General features: G+C 47.5%; 1 protein-coding gene across 1 annotated transcript in view; it reads right to left on the bottom strand.

Moving 5' to 3' along the window:
* Positions 1-809: 809 nt before the first annotated feature.
* LOC101391448 (MHC class I-like protein MILL2) overlaps positions 810-15,469 on the bottom strand; it is a 37,910-nt gene continuing 23,250 nt past the window's right edge. The window contains exons 5-8 of the mRNA XM_087421922.1: positions 3,079-3,196; positions 2,561-2,833; positions 1,160-1,438; positions 810-1,041 (exon numbers count right to left, since the gene is read on the bottom strand). Coding sequence (XP_087278048.1) covers positions 938-1,041; positions 1,160-1,438; positions 2,561-2,833; positions 3,079-3,196 — 774 coding nt within the window. The 3' untranslated portion in view covers positions 810-937. The remainder of the gene's footprint in view (positions 1,042-1,159; positions 1,439-2,560; positions 2,834-3,078; positions 3,197-15,469) is intronic.

Below are 15,469 nucleotides of genomic sequence, written 5' to 3'. Positions count from 1 at the left end.
ACATGATTCTCTGTTCCCAGTCAATTGCCTTCTCTTTACAGTAAATTGATGTTGGAGGGACATCAGGGGTAGTACTCTGTACTTCCACCAGGAGGCGCACTACATCCAGCTGTCTCCCCAGTGGCCATGCGGCAGCCCTTGATGGTGACTGCTGAGATCCATTCATTCATTAGGCTCACCAAGTGGTAATAATGTAATTCTATCTTTGCTTTTCTATCTTTCTTATTTGGACTACTTCTATACAAAAAAACATCTCTCTTTCTCAACTAAGTGAATATCCTGGGGTCCAGGGCTTATGCGAATTTGAAAGGCAACACCAATGGTTGAGTCTTTATCTTTTTTTTTTTTTTAAGCCAGTTGTCGTAAAACACACCTGGTCCCCTCATCCTGTAAGCAGGAAGAGGGCTTGTCTATTCTTCTCCTGCTCCTGGAGGGAAGACATGTTAAAAAACAAAATCAAACTGAGTAAGTATCAAAGATCTTACTGGCTTCATTCACAAATCATGAACCGGGCAGCATCCAGTCTAGCAGACAGAAAGGAGCTCCGAAGAGCTGTCCAAGGCAAGGGATTTTAGGAGAAGGGAGCAGGAACAGGGAAGTTAAGTTAGGCAAAAAGGCAGCTTGGTTATTGCAAGGTCACCTTCCTTTAGGGGATGGCAGGGGCCCATCAGACAGATGACCTGACTACTGCTGAGCAGATTCCTGGATGAGGGGTTTAGGATTCTATTTCTGGGAGAGCTGAAACTGTCACTGAATGAAGTCTTGCTTTGGTGACGACGTGGGACTTAGCATAAGGGACTCTGTTGGGGACTGCTGCCTTGTTTTTAACAGAAGAGAGCTGTCTCCACTCACCACCCAGAGAAGAATCAGATCCGTCCTCCTCTCTGTCCCATGTGCTTCTCCCCTGGGCTCTCACATCCTCTGTGTGCTTCCTCGTCTAGGCTTCCACCACCACCAAACACAGCACAGCAGCGACAGTGGACACAGCGAGAGGAGCCGCAGCAGGAGCAGCCGCACAGGAAGCGCTCTGACCTTGAGTTCCTGGAGGTCACCATGAAATGGGGTTCAATTACACGCAGTGGGCCCTTTTTCATACAAGGATCCCAAACCAACTCTGCCTCCAGCTCCCTGGACCCCAAGGGCTCCCCCAGTTTCTCACCAGAGACTGCAGGGACCGTGGTGTTCAGCCCGCAGTGTCCCACGTGGCAGACGAACCTCTGCTCCTCTCCTGGCAGGATCCGAGTGTCCACCCAGGTCTGGTAGGTCCCGTCCCCACTGAGCAGGCTGACCCCAGGCCCAAGGGTGACCTGGTGCATGGGCTCCCCATCTTGAAGCCAGGTCAGGGTGGTACCCCGAGGATAGAAGCTAAAAGCCCAGCACCTCAGGAGGACCTTGCCCAGCAGGTTCTTACTGAGGGTCACAGTCACTGACGGGGGACCTGGGGGGAGACAGAGCAGAGTTCACTGAGGCCAAGACGCTCCCTCCTTACACTGCAGGGAAACCAAGAGCAGGAACCAGCCAGCCCTTAGAAATGACCCGTGCACATTCGCCCCCAGCCAACCCTCCACGGGGGCTACAGCCCAGTGGAAAGTGGACTGTGGGAGGCCCCCATGCTGCTCCAACAGCCCCAGGACCCTTGGAGGGGGTCCGGCCCTCGCCCACCTGGAGAGCCTGAGAGCAGATGAACTCTCTGCTCTCAGGGGCCATCGCATCCACCTGAGGATGCTCAGCACAAAGTTCTGAAGAATTTGTAGGCACTGATGGGACAGAGGGGCTGCTCTGCTCTACATGGAGTGAGCATCTGGCCTCGGTGATGTACCTCCTTCCTTCCCAACAGAATCGGTTCCACATGCTCCAGGGGGCGATTGAGGGACTGTCCACAAGGATGGCCAGCTGGCCCTACAGCCCGATTCTTTTGTCCTGGGACTTACATTCCTCTGGGGACCTCTGGTTGATTATAGGTTTTTTCATCCGCCGCCCACCCCTACACACACCAGTATCTACTCATTCTTTTTATTCTCTCGCACAGGACTTACACAAGGGGGAAACTTGAAATTGGATTTTTCTAAAAGTGAAAGCAGAACAAAAGTAGGATGACCCTGGGAATATGATTCGGGGTACGTTGCATTTGAATATGTGACCCTTACTCCAGAGCTGGAATATTCTGTTCTACCTTGGCTCCCGGCCAAGTTGGCCCCACATTAGGGTCTCTACAAGGAGTTCAAACCTAGATGTCACCCCCACTCAAAGTCAACATCCCAGAGAATGAGGGTCTTGGAGAGAAAAGGTTTCCTTCTCCTGCCTGCCTGGGGCCTGAGGCCTGAGATCTGGGCCCACATCCTGGGACTCTCCACTTCTCCAGCTGATTGACCAGTAATGGGTCCAGAGGAGACCCCTCACCCACCAACATGGGTGTGCCTCTCCCACAATTCAGTCAGAACTCAGCACCTAACCTAAGGCCAGGGCAGGACAGCCACTCAGAGAACAGCAGGGAAGTTCTCTTCCTTGTGGGAACCAGGGGCAGACCCCGTGGGTGGACCTTTTCACCCAGGGTCAGTACCTGTATTCTCCAGGAGGCCCCTCCAGGAGGCCAGGTATCTCCAGAGTTGGGCAGGACAAGTCACACGCAGGAAATCCTTAACCAGATCAGCCCTGGGGCCTTGGGTCTCCCAGAGCTTCTTGATGTGCTGGGCTGAGGGCGTGGCCAACGTCCAAGTGAGGGTCTGTGAGTGGAAGGTGAGGAAGTCCTGCCTGTTGTAGCCCAAGCGCCAGAAGCCTCTAGTGCTGTCTCCCTGGAGCTCACAGCCCAGTGTGGCCTGGAGGGAGTGAAGGCCTGGCCCACCCCAGGCAGTGACCTGTCACCTCACTGTCCCAGAACCTCTCCACCCAACAGGACTCCAGCTCAGAGGGGTATGTCGCCTCATCCACCCAAATGTGAGGAACCTGGTGCAGTCTCAGGGGGGCCTCACCTCTCTGTGCAATTCCAGCCTTGCTGTGCCCTCCCCTCCGCCAGCTGCAGGATAAACAGGGCAGGGACCAGACTCAGAGACACGTGCCCCTGGCTCTGCCCCCACTCACCTGAGCCCTGGCCCTGCTGGCCCGTGATCTCTGTCAGCAACTGTCTGAGTTGTCGCTCCTTCTCCTTCAGGTCCTTGGTCTCTCTCCCAGGTCTCAGCTCCCAGGTCCATCTTGATCCCTAGACCCCAGGGCTTTGCCCTCTGACTCTCGCCATCATAGCGCAAGAAGAGCTCATCATCAAAGTATCCCAGGGCCAGGAACTGGGGTTTCCCAGGCCTGTCCAGGGACAGGGCCATGAGGTCGTAGCGGAGAGTGTGGGTTCCTGAGGGAGGAGGACACGTGGGCGATTCGCTGGCCAAGTTCAAGGTTTCTAACAGCTGCCTCTGTCTTGAGTCATTTAAATCAGGCTACTCTGTTCTGATCCATCCCAGAGGGGAGTGCAAGGAACCAAGCAGAGTGTTTTGTTATGGACAGGACCTGCGGAAGAGAGGGTCAGGCAAAAATATTAGAGTGGAAAGAGATTAGAGAGGCGTTAAGACGTGGAAGAGAAAGCAGGAGTATATTTGGGCAGAGAGAGAAGCAGAAATGACTCAGATCACAGCTGCACAGGGCGGGAGACTGGGAACCTCCGAAAAGCAGAACGGAAATCTCCCACGTTCTTTCAGGACTGAGAAGAGAGGAACTGCCAGCTGAAAGCTCTGAAGGTCACAGTGCCGATTACGGAATCCTACTACAACTGTGACCCTGTGCTGACCCAGGTCCATCCTGATTGAATTGAGGCGAAGAGGCCCTCGTATAGTCTGCTGAACCGAGCAAAAGAATCAACCTTTCCTGGGCAGAAAATAACATCAACTGAAGTTATGACAGGTGTGATGTAGGTAACGTCCAGGATTCAACGTGAATTTCTTGACCTCCAAAGAGGCAGGAATCCAAGACTGGTAATCAAGAAATGGAGAAGATCCCAGATAATTGGAGCCGACCTACAAACGATCCCAATGTTGATATAAGCAGAAAAAAAATTTAATATTAACAAAAAGAAAATAGAGGAAAGTGGGCAAAATATTTGAAAGGAAAGAGGATTTTACCAGAGAAAGGAAATGTATAAAAATAAAATGGGAATTCTAGCAAGGAAATACACAATGTCTTAAATTTTGAACTCACTGGATGGGATCTGCAGCACATTAGACAGAGAAAAACAGAATTAGTGAGCTGGAGGATGGGAAAATGGCAAAAGAAAAACAGAAGCTTAGAGAAATATGAATGGAGAAAAAAAGAAAGCTAAGCATAAGTGACATGTGTGACCCTGTCATCTGTGTAATTGGAGTTTCAGGAGAGAAGAGAGAAAATGCAACCCTGGCATTATTCAAAGAGATAAGACCCAAGAATTGTTCAGAACAGATGAAAGACATCAACGCCAGGTTCAGGAAGCTCTCAGCTTTAAGCAGGATAAACAGAAACAAAGCCACCTGAGAACATCATGGCCAAAATATTGAACAGTTGAGACAGAGAGAAACAATGCAAATAAAAACACCCAGAGAAAATAAGACATATTACTTTTAAGGAGCATTTTATAAGACCGTCAGAGCTGACTTCTCAACAGAAATGATGGAAAGCAGAACACAATGAAATGACATCTTCCAAGTGATGAAATAAAATCGTCACCAACTTAAAAATCTATAGCCAGGAAAAAATACTATACTGGAAGGAAGTCAAAATAAAGATGGTTTAAGAAAAAAAAATGTTCACAGTCACTGCTATCAGGTCTGCACTAAAGGAAAAGCCAATGGGAGCTCTTCAGGCAGAGGAGATGTTATCCCAGAATGAAAGAAGCAAACGCAGGCAGGAAGCCCAAAGACCAACTGTGTGAGTAGATCTGAGGAATACTGAAGGAACAGAACCATCATTTTCATGTTCTATGGAATTAAAAGTTTATGTACAACTAAAGTTTATGACAACAATAATGTGAGAGTTCGGGGGGCTGGAGTTTAATGGAGTTTGAGGTCTAGCAATATCTGGGAATTGTTAAAAGTCATAATTAGTACTTGGCTACAATACTAATACATATTATAATCTCTAAAATGACCACTGTGAGAAGAGTAAGAGATGGACAATTAACAAATTAATAGAGGAAAAAAATGGAGTATTGAGAAAGCTAGATATCCAAAAGAAGGAAAGAAAAGGAGATAAAAAGGAACAAATAGATTGGCTGAAGAGAAGGTATAGAGCGAGATGGTAGATATAAACCCAAACATAACAGTAATTACATTAACGTGAGTGGACTAAAAACTCCATGTAAAAGAATAAAGTTACCAGATACGCTTAAAAGAAAAAATCACAAAATCAACTTATGTTGCTTATAAGAGTCACACAAAGACATCAGAAGACTAAAATGGAAAGGATGGAAAAATGATATAAATGTAAGCTCTACCCAGAAGAAGGCTGGCATCGCTCTACTAACATCAGAGCAGGATTTAAGAAAAAGGACTGTTAGAGTAAAGAGAGGCCCATGCAATGGGAGATTTCACCATCATAAATCTGCATGTTTCCAATTACAAAGCTTTAGAATACATAAAGCGGGCCGGCCCCCTGGCTTAGCGGTTAGGTGAGTGCGCTCTGCTGCTGGCGGCCCGGGTTTGGATCCCGGGCGCGCACCGATACACTGCTTCTCCAGCCATGCTGAGGCCGAGTCCCACATACAGCAACTAGAAGGACGTGCAGCTATGACGTACAACTATCTACTGGGGCTTTTGGGGAAAAAAATAAATAAATAAAATTAGAATACCTAAAGCAAAATTAGCAAAACTAAAAGGAGAGAGAGATCCAAAACACTTCAAGGGATATTAACACCTGTCTCACAATAACCAGAGTACAAGCAGACATAAAATCTGCAAGGTACCCAGTCTGAGCCACAGAATTAACTTGACATAGTTAATGCATATGGAATGTTCTATGTGCACACGGAACGTTTGCCACAATCAGCCACACACAGAGACATGAAGAGTGGTTCAACAAGTGTCAGAGGATTGAAACCATTCAGAATATGTTGTCTGACCACTGTGGTAATAAGCTAGAAATCAATTTTAAAAAAAAGATATTTAGGGCCGGCCCCATGGCTTAGCATTTAAGTGCGCGCGCTCTGATACTGGCAGCCTGGGTTCGGATCCCGGGCGGGCACCGCTTTTCCGGCCATGCTGAGGCCGTGTCCCACATACAGCAACCAGAAGGATGTGCAACTATGACATGCAACTATCTACTGGGGCTTTGGGGAAAAAAGAAAAAAGGAAGAGGATTGGCAATAGATGTTAGCTCAGAGCCAGTCTTCCTCAGCAAAAAGAGGAGGATTAGCACGGATGTTAGCTCAGGGCTGATCTTCCTCACACACACACAAAAAAGATACTTAGAAAACCCCCAATTGCTTGGAAATTAAACAGCACACTTGATATAGTCCATGGATCAAAGAAGAAATTGTAAGGGAAATTACAAAATCATTGTAAGTGAATGAGAATGAAAACAATCCATATCGCACCTCGGGAGTGAAGCTAAAGTAGTGACTGGAGAGCAAGTAACAGCCTTAAATGCAGATGTTAGAAAAAAAGAAACTAAATAGTGAACCCTCTCAGCTTCAATCTCAAGACATTAGAAAAAAACATAAAATACATAACAAATGTCAAAAGATACAATAAAGATAAAAGGAGAAATCAGTGATAGAAAATTACATACAATAACAATGGACAAATTTCTCAAAAAAAGAGTCAACTTATCAAAGCTGATATAAGAAGAACAAGTCAATAGTCCCTTAAATATTAAGAAATTAAGGCCATGATTAAATATTTCCCAGCAAGAAAACTCCAGGCCCAGACGGCTTCATTGGTTAATTCTAACAAACGTTTAAGATTAAAACAATAATCTTATACAAACTGTAGCGGAAGATGGAACATGAGAGAGCACCCCGGATACGTTTCATAAGGCCAGCACAAATCTGGTGCCCCCCAAGACCCTCACCTGCCTCCCTCCTGGTTCACGTCCCCAGACCTTTACCACCCCCATACTGCAGCCCATCAGCCTCCTGCCCCTTTGTGTGGACCTCAGATACTCACCACCCCCATCATGGCTCCAAAATACCAGCTTCCCTGCTGATCACCTTCCCTCTTCACATGGACCACACGCAGACACACACAGACACACACACACACACACTCGCCATCCCCCTCTGTGGCCGCCTAAATGCTCCTTGCTACTTCCCTCACTCACTGCTAGTTTCATCACAGCCCCCCTCCCACACTTCCCGCCCCCACACTGCCTCCTCCAGACCCTCACCTGCCTCCCTGCCTTCCCCAGAGACCCTCACCGTACCCCACCACGGGCCCGAGGTACTCATCTGGCTCCCTGGGGACACCCCATCCAGACATCGCCCCCCATGGAGTACCCCGGACACTCACCACCCCCCTCTCCACGTGTCTTCAGCGAACATTTATCGTCCTCCTTGCCCGCGCCTCCCAAGCCCCCAGAAACTCACTTGCCCCCGCGGACCCTCCATCCCAGGACACATGGCGCCCACACCACCACCCTGCGGACCCGCCAGACCCTCCCCACATCCCCCTCTCCCTGGCACTGCTCCCCCCAAACGCTCCTGTCCCCTTTGGTAGAGCCCCCTGCAAGCGCGCCCTCTACAAGTCCTAATGTACCCTCTCCTCCCACCAGCCCCACACAAAGCCTGGTCCCCCATCCGCACTCAGACTCCCCCATTCCCCCATGGCCGCCCAAGCTCTCACCAGTGCAGGACCCCTGGGGTTCCTCCAGTAGCAGCAACAGGAGCAGCAGGTGGCTCAGTGGTCTGGGGTCCCCGGGGGACACTAACCCCATTCCTGTCCAGAGGTCCTGATACCAAACCAAGTGGGCTTGCTTCCTGGTGAGTTAAATAAGACCCTACACCAGTGGAAGTCGTCTCACAAAGTAAAGTGTATTTGCAGCAAATAGAAGGCCACGAGGAATCATTTCCAAAGGAAGCAGGAACTTTTATTCTGGTGGGGGAAAAAATATTCAAAAGGGAGAGGCGGGTATTCGCTTGCACAGGCTCAGTTGGAAAAGTGCTTCTGCAGACACTGCAGGTCACCCTAATGAGGCTTAATCTCCTCCTGAAGAGATCTTCCTATGAAAATTAAGGCAAGGTCATGGGCGGAGCTCTTGTAGGGAGGCTTGATTAGCTTCAGGGTGGCAGCTGGTTGTGTCTCCTTAACATAAAAACAGTTAAAGTCTTCCAAACCCACCCTCGAGGCCCTTGGAGCACTGGTCAGTCACAGTCTGGGTTGGCAATTTGAAAGCCTGTGGTTTCCAATCTCCCCTTTCATTTGCCATCTTGTAGCCTAGGGCCCAGCCCACCTTACTCTGTGTCTACGGTGAGCCCCAGAGCCTCCCAAGGACCCAAACTCGCCGTCAGATTTTCCCAGGACCCCAAATATGTGCCGCAAGGGTCCCAGATTCCCTCTGGCTGAGGAGGGGTAAGGGCTGAAGTCAGTCTGGTCCTGGGTGTTCAGGGTCTCTGTGCCCCCCACCCACGGACAGGCCGGTCTGAATCCCTGCCCTGTGTCTGCCCAGCTGTGGCTGCCCCTGCTGAGGAGAGACCCTGTCCCACAACAGGGTGGGGTCTGCTGTGTGTAGAGCTCAGAAGCCCCTTCCCCACAAGCTGAGTTGTGGAACTCGAGTCTCCCTACCCCTCCAGCTCTCCCCTCAGACTAAGGCCCTCCTCCTCTTCTTTCCTCCCCAGGTAAAGGAAGTGGGAGGGTCTCAGCCCCCTAAGAAGATCAACAAACAGGGCTGAGGCTTTTCCTCCAGGGAAGTGAGCCTGGCAGGCAGGCTGTGAGCAGAGGAGGAACTTGCAGTCTTGCCCAGGACAAGATCCTACTGCTGTGGGGAGGGTCTCACCATCAACAGGTCCAGCTGGGGGGCCCTGGGAAAGGGTCTTTGGGACAAGATCCTGCTGTGAGGGAGGGTCTGGGGCCTGGTGGAGGCCAGGGGGTCAGGGAGGAGGCTGCAGAAGGAATGCGGCAGAGATGCTGTTGCTTGGTGAGTGTGTTTGTGTGTCGGGGTGCCCCAGGGGAGGGGATTCTGGGCGTCTGAAAGAGCTCCAGTAGGAGGGTGCTGTGCAGGTGAGAAGGGAAGGCATCTGATGCCTGCAAGCCCAGGGAAGCTGACAGTGAGCCTCGAGGGGTCTCCACAGGTCTCAGGCCTCAAGACCAACGTAACAGGATCAAGTGGACGCCCCTGATGGCAGACCCCTCCAGGCCCAGAAACCTCCCAGGTCCCTCAGGGCCACATTCATGATGATGGGGTGGGGAGGAGAGAGACACATCTCATGTCAGAAGGGGAGGCTGGGACCCTTCCCCAGCAGTGGGGTCCCACGGGGCACAGCTGTGCAGAAACTTCGCATGAGGAGGACACAGGGGTGGAGGAGACAACTGGAAGGGAAATGTCCTGACATGAGTACAGCCATGTTTGGCCGCTTCATTGACCTATAGACGCCAGCACACAAAGAAATACAAAGCTGCTTTCTGTGTGGTGGGAACTGGCCTTTTCCCGGGAACTGGCCTTTCTCCCATGGAGGGAGTTGCAAGTTGTAACAGTTCAAGCTCTTGGAGCGTCGTAGCACGGGATGGACTGGCCATCTGTGCCGGGCTGAGACAATAACCAGAGAGAACAATGCACGTACACAACTACTGGGCTGGGACGTTAGCCAGGGGGCTCAGTGCACGTACGCCACTGATAACTGTTTTGTGCATGGAAACACTATGCACAGTGTTCCACCTGTGGAAGGGACACCTTGCCCAGGACGTGTGATCCTTGCCCAGCCGCGTCGATTGACAGGGCTCTCCCGGCACTGGGTCATGGATATTGTGAGTAACTGATTTGATGTGAGTAATTGATTTACTGTGAAGTAACTGATTTGATGTGTTCTCTTTTCAGTCAACCTGGTGTTTCTCTTTCTGGTTGATTTGTGTCATTTCCCTTCAGTCGATCTGGTGTTTCCCTTTCCGATCGATCTGATGTTTTTCCCTCTTATTATATGACCTATTCGGATCTGCTGCTATCTCAGCCGATGTGGATGTTTTCCCTTTCCAGTCGAGCTGGTGTTTTTTCCCTCTTATTATTTGACCTATTCGGATCTGTTTGTGGACTATCGCCTTTACTATCCTCTATATAATAAAATATACCTTCAGTCCATTTGTTTGGAGTGGAAAGTGTCTTTTATGTCTCCGATCGAATCCCCGAACCTCTCATAACATAATTGGCGCTGTGAGCAGGATTCGATTAAGGAGATGCCTTTCCTATTCAAATGAAAGGTAACTGAAGCCAAGGTGGAAGAAATTCCAGGATGGGAGGACCCTCCCTTTTGCACTGTGGCTGGGGAGTGGGCTCGTAGGTCAGGGTTATGTGAAGCTTGGGATGCTTGTCTGCGACGATTTGAACCGTTGGATGTGACCAAAGCTTTGCAGACGGTGGAAAGGAAAAAGAAAGATGATGTTTCTTTTTTGGCACGGCGAGGTTGGTGTTTGCTGACTGCTTATCGTCGGGCTATAGAAGATAGGGATAAGAAACAGAAAGAGAAGGCACTCTTGGAAAAAGAAAATTCAGATTTGCAGTTTCGCTTGGCTATGATTCAATGTCAATATCATGCACTGGGAGATCAGGCTCGTAACTACCAAGCTATAGCAGAAAAGGCTGCTGTAAGAGTTGCCAAATATAAATATAGAAAGAGGAGAGGAAAGGTAAATGAACAAAAGTTCATATGGCCATAGCATCGGCCGGTCCTAAGTGGGACCCGGACACATGGGATGTGATATCTGGGATGATGATTCTGAAACTGATTATGAGGAAGAGGAAAAACCGCCCAAACGCACAGAGGCACGTCCTCTTCTCCGTCGGCAGATGGAAATGGATGGTCATCATTCTTTAAGGAAAGATGTGATTGAGGATGTTAACCAACAAGAAATTTCTGATATTTTAGCCCGGGCTACACAAAAGCCTGGAGAAGCCATTATAACCTGGCTTGTTCGCCTATATGATATGGGTGCTACACGAATTAATCTGGATGCAGGAGATGCTTTCAAATTTGTAATTTTGTCCAATGTTCCAGTAATACGGGGAACTTTCAGAGATTGGAGCATGAAGGCTCACCCCCCAAATGATCATGGACAAGACATTGATGGTACAACTTTATTGGCTCTTGCAGTAAAAGGAGCTCAAGATAAATACCCCAAGGAGGATATGTGGCCGGACACTAATAGACCGTGGTATACTTTAAAAGATTGTGTCCAAAAGATGAGAGAAGAAACCATGAAACGGGCTGTGTTTCTGGGGTGTGGTGAAGCTTTAAATGAAATGACTTTAAGTGTCCAGGTGCGAAACAGGTTGATAAAAACTGCACCTCCGGCATACAAACAAATAATTACAACCCTTCTCATGAATGAAACAGAAAGCCCTATATCAACACTTGCAGATAAGATTATGCAGCTAGCAGACTTGGGAGACTGACAGACAACTGAAAACTCTCCAGGAAGGGAAAAAAGAGAAACATTCTTTAAAAAGGATAAAATGACTCGAGGTGATATGTTTTTGGCCCTACTCCGGGCAGGAGTACCCAAAGACCAGATTGATGGAGTTGACACTAAAGAATTATGGAAACTATATAAAGAAAAAGGGCTGAATGTAAAACAAGTGAATAGAAGGGACAATATAGAGAATGCTTCCAAACCCGTGCCTACTACACCTAGTGCACCGCCTCCTCCCTCGGATCCTCTTCTTGCTGACTTACGTGATTGAGGGGAAGGCCAAACCTCTGTATCGATTAGTGCCACTATAAGAAAAGATATTAGACCACATGTACCAATTAAAATATTTTGGAAGAATGGATCTACAACTAGTGTGCAGGCACTTATAGATACAGGGGCGGAGGCCACCCTTATCTATGGGAATCCAACTAAGTTTCAAGGTACATCAATTCTGATAACTGGATTGGGAGGAAAAGAAATCCAGGCAGTTACCACTAGTCTTTCTATGCAAATTGGGCAACTACCCTGGCGCACATATCTAGTTATGATTGTGCCAATATCAGAATATATAATTGGGATTGATATTCTAAAAGGATTGGCATTAAATTTGGCTGATGGACAATACCAATTTGCTATTAGAGCTTTGTCTTTTCATATTAATGCTGTAATTGTGGGATGTTTGCATCATGAAGTAGAAATTCCACCTGCCACGCAAGTGGTCAATCAAAGACAATATCGCATCCCTGGAGGACAACAAGAAATATCTGAGACCATAGAAGATTATTTGGCTGTAAAAGTCCTTCGCAGAGTAACTACAGCCTGGAATAATCCTATCTGGCCTGTTAAAAAAGGTGATAGGACATGGAGAATGACTGTAGATTACAGAGAGCTAAACAAAGTGACTCTGGCTATTCAAGCGGCCGTCCCTGATTTGATTACTGATATAACAGAATCTCCTGTTAAATGAGGTGTCTCATATGACCAATTGACTGAAAAACAACAAAAACATACGTGGTTTATGGATGATTCTGCCAAAATGATATCAGGCTCACGGAAATGGAAAGCAGTTGCCTATAACCCATCCACCCAATGCGGCTCCCCGTGCCGCAGAAGTAGTGGCCCAAGGGCCCACTGCAACACTCATAGTTATGTATCCAGGAAATAAACAGTTATATCATGTTCCTAAAAATTCTGTTTCTTTGCGTGAATAGATACTCCTGCTGTGTTCACTATGCTGTGCTGCACTTCCATGTCTGCTGCAGACCTACACACCAACTAATGTCTCCGTAGGACGACCTTTGACCCTGCACTGCTGGAGCAACTGCTCTACACCAGTGGGACCTATAACCTGGACTATGAATGGCCGAGAAATTTGGTCTCAGAAACTTCAAGCAATCTCTCGGTATAAGCCTATATCTGATCAGTAACGCAGAACTAGTTATAATTTCTCTATTACCCTGCCTTCTGTTACCTTCCGTGACGGGGGCTGATCTGGACTTCTACAAGCTAGTTTGTTAGGCCTAAGTGTTACCTTATCTAATGTTATCTTTGATGCTGTACATGATTTGCAAGATCAAGTTAATAACATTTCATATTCTAAGGGGTTATTTGATTGGTTGCCTTGGGGTTTGGGTCTTTATTGTGAGATAGTTTTATAATTATTATAGTCATTGGATTTTGGATTCTTGGATGTGCCTTATGTGCTTGTGTACGAAGTTCATTGTCTGTGAATATGGTGTCTTATGGTTAATGGAGACGGTCACGGCCGAATATGTCCTGACATGAGTACAGCCATGTTTGGCTGCTCCATTGACCTACAGCCACCAGCACACAAAGAAATACAAAGCTGCTTTCTGTGTGGTGGGAACTGGCCTTTTCCCGGGAACTGGCCTTTCTCCCACAGAGGGAGTTGCAAGTTGTAACAGTTCAAGGCTCTCGGAGCGTCGTAGCACGGGATGGACTGGCCATCTGTGCCGGGCTGAGACGATAACCAGAGAGAACAATGCACGTACACAACTACTGGGCTGGGACGTTAGCCAGGGGGCTCAGTGCACGTACGCCACTGATAACTGTTTTGTGCGTGGAAACACTAGATGCTTGCTCTGTAAACTCTGTAACTGCTTATATAAACTGCTGGAAGCTGAGACCTGGTGAGAGTTCCACCTGTGGAAGGGACACCTTGCCCAGGACGTGTGATCCTTGCCCAGCCGCGTCGATTGACAGGGCTCTCCCGGCACTGGGTCATGGATATTGTGAGTAACTGATTTGATGTGAGTAATTGATTTACTGTGAAGTAACTGATTTGATGTGTTCTCTTTTCAGTCAACCTGGTGTTTCTCTTTCCGGTTGATTTGTGTCATTTCCCTTCAGTCGATCTGGTGTTTCCCTTTCCGATCGATCTGATGTTTTTCCCTCTTATTATATGACCTATTCGGATCTGCTGCTATCTCAGCCGATGTGGATGTTTTCCCTTTCCAGTCGAGCTGGTGTTTTTTCCCTCTTATTATTTGACCTATTCGGATCTGTTTGTAGACTATCGCCTTTACTATCCTCTATATAATAAAATATAACTTCAGTCCATTTGTTTGGAGTGGAAAGTGTCTTTTACGTCTCCAATCGAATCCCCAAACCTCTCATAACAGGAAAGAGGTTTGCAAAGAACTTCAGGCAGCAATTCTGGGAAGTTACTATGTGAAGATGCAAATATCCAGTCAGATACACGTGGAAAACAGTGCTTTCATCCATCATCCATCCATCCATCCATCCATCCATCCTCCCATCCATCCATCCACGCATCCATCTGTCTATCCATCCATCCATGCATATGTAGGGGAAGAGGCAGAATCTCCCTCTGCCCTTTCCCTTAAGGTTCTCATGGCTGGCCAAATAATTAACAAGACAGGTTAGCAGGAGAAAATAATACCAAGTTTAATAACATGTGTACGTGGGAGAAGCCAGGGACACTGAGTTTCTCAACACAATAACAGAGATTCTCGTCTTAAATACTATCTTCAGCTAAAGACAAAGGAGGATGTTGGGGGTGGGTGGTGTTTTGGGATTTCAGAGGGGAAGAAGACAATTTACATGAAGAGGGAAATGTAAATGTTTGTCAGATGATGCTTTGCAGGGCCACCTATAGAGAATGTGTCTGGAGAGACTGGAACTATAGTAATCAAGAGTATGTAGATTCAAGTTTTCTTCCATCCTGATAAGAGTTTTCACAGATAAGGTCATCCCCCCCTCTTCCCACTACACAGAGGGAGATACCTTTACAAATGTAAATATTTGGTAAACAGAACTTTGTTAAGAATGGGCTTAGCGAGGACGCTGCCAGTCTGTCTACACCCAGAGTTAAATTCCTTTAGGCAGTTTGGGGGAGGTCAAATGTCCGTCAGAGAAAACTATCAAGGTAAAGAGACATATTTTAGGGTGGCCAAATCTTAGTCTCCCACAAATACATCCATTTATTCATTCAATATTCCCTGAGCCACAATATTCCCACACCTTCTCTGTGCCTAGCCCTAAGGTAGATGATGCTGGGGACACATGGTGACTTAGGCTACGATCACCATTAGTCTGACTTCTATCATTGTTGATACAACAAAGAAAACAAGTGTTTTCTGCTAATTGCAAGAAAATCTGAAGACTCTTTATACTGGCTGAATTAATTATATCCAGAGCGTTGTTTAAGGGAGCTCTTGAGTTACATCATTAAAAATTCAACTTCCTAAAATATACAGGGAGCAAACCTAATTTCCTCCTGTCCATAAAGGACACAAGTAATACAGTCTCAGGACTAAAGGCAATACGACAATTACAGACTGAAGTGGCAAGAAATGCTCACAAGGGCACGTCTCCACATTAAGCTGACAAGATACAGAATAAATAAAATTCTAACAAGGGAA

The sequence above is a fragment of the Ceratotherium simum genome, chromosome 33, assembly GCF_057802395.1.
Source record: "Ceratotherium simum simum isolate JZ-2026a chromosome 33, ASM5780239v1, whole genome shotgun sequence".
Lineage (NCBI taxonomy): Eukaryota > Metazoa > Chordata > Mammalia > Perissodactyla > Rhinocerotidae > Ceratotherium > Ceratotherium simum.
Note: the sequence above shows the minus strand (reverse complement) of the source record. Positions and strands in the feature narration are given on the sequence as shown.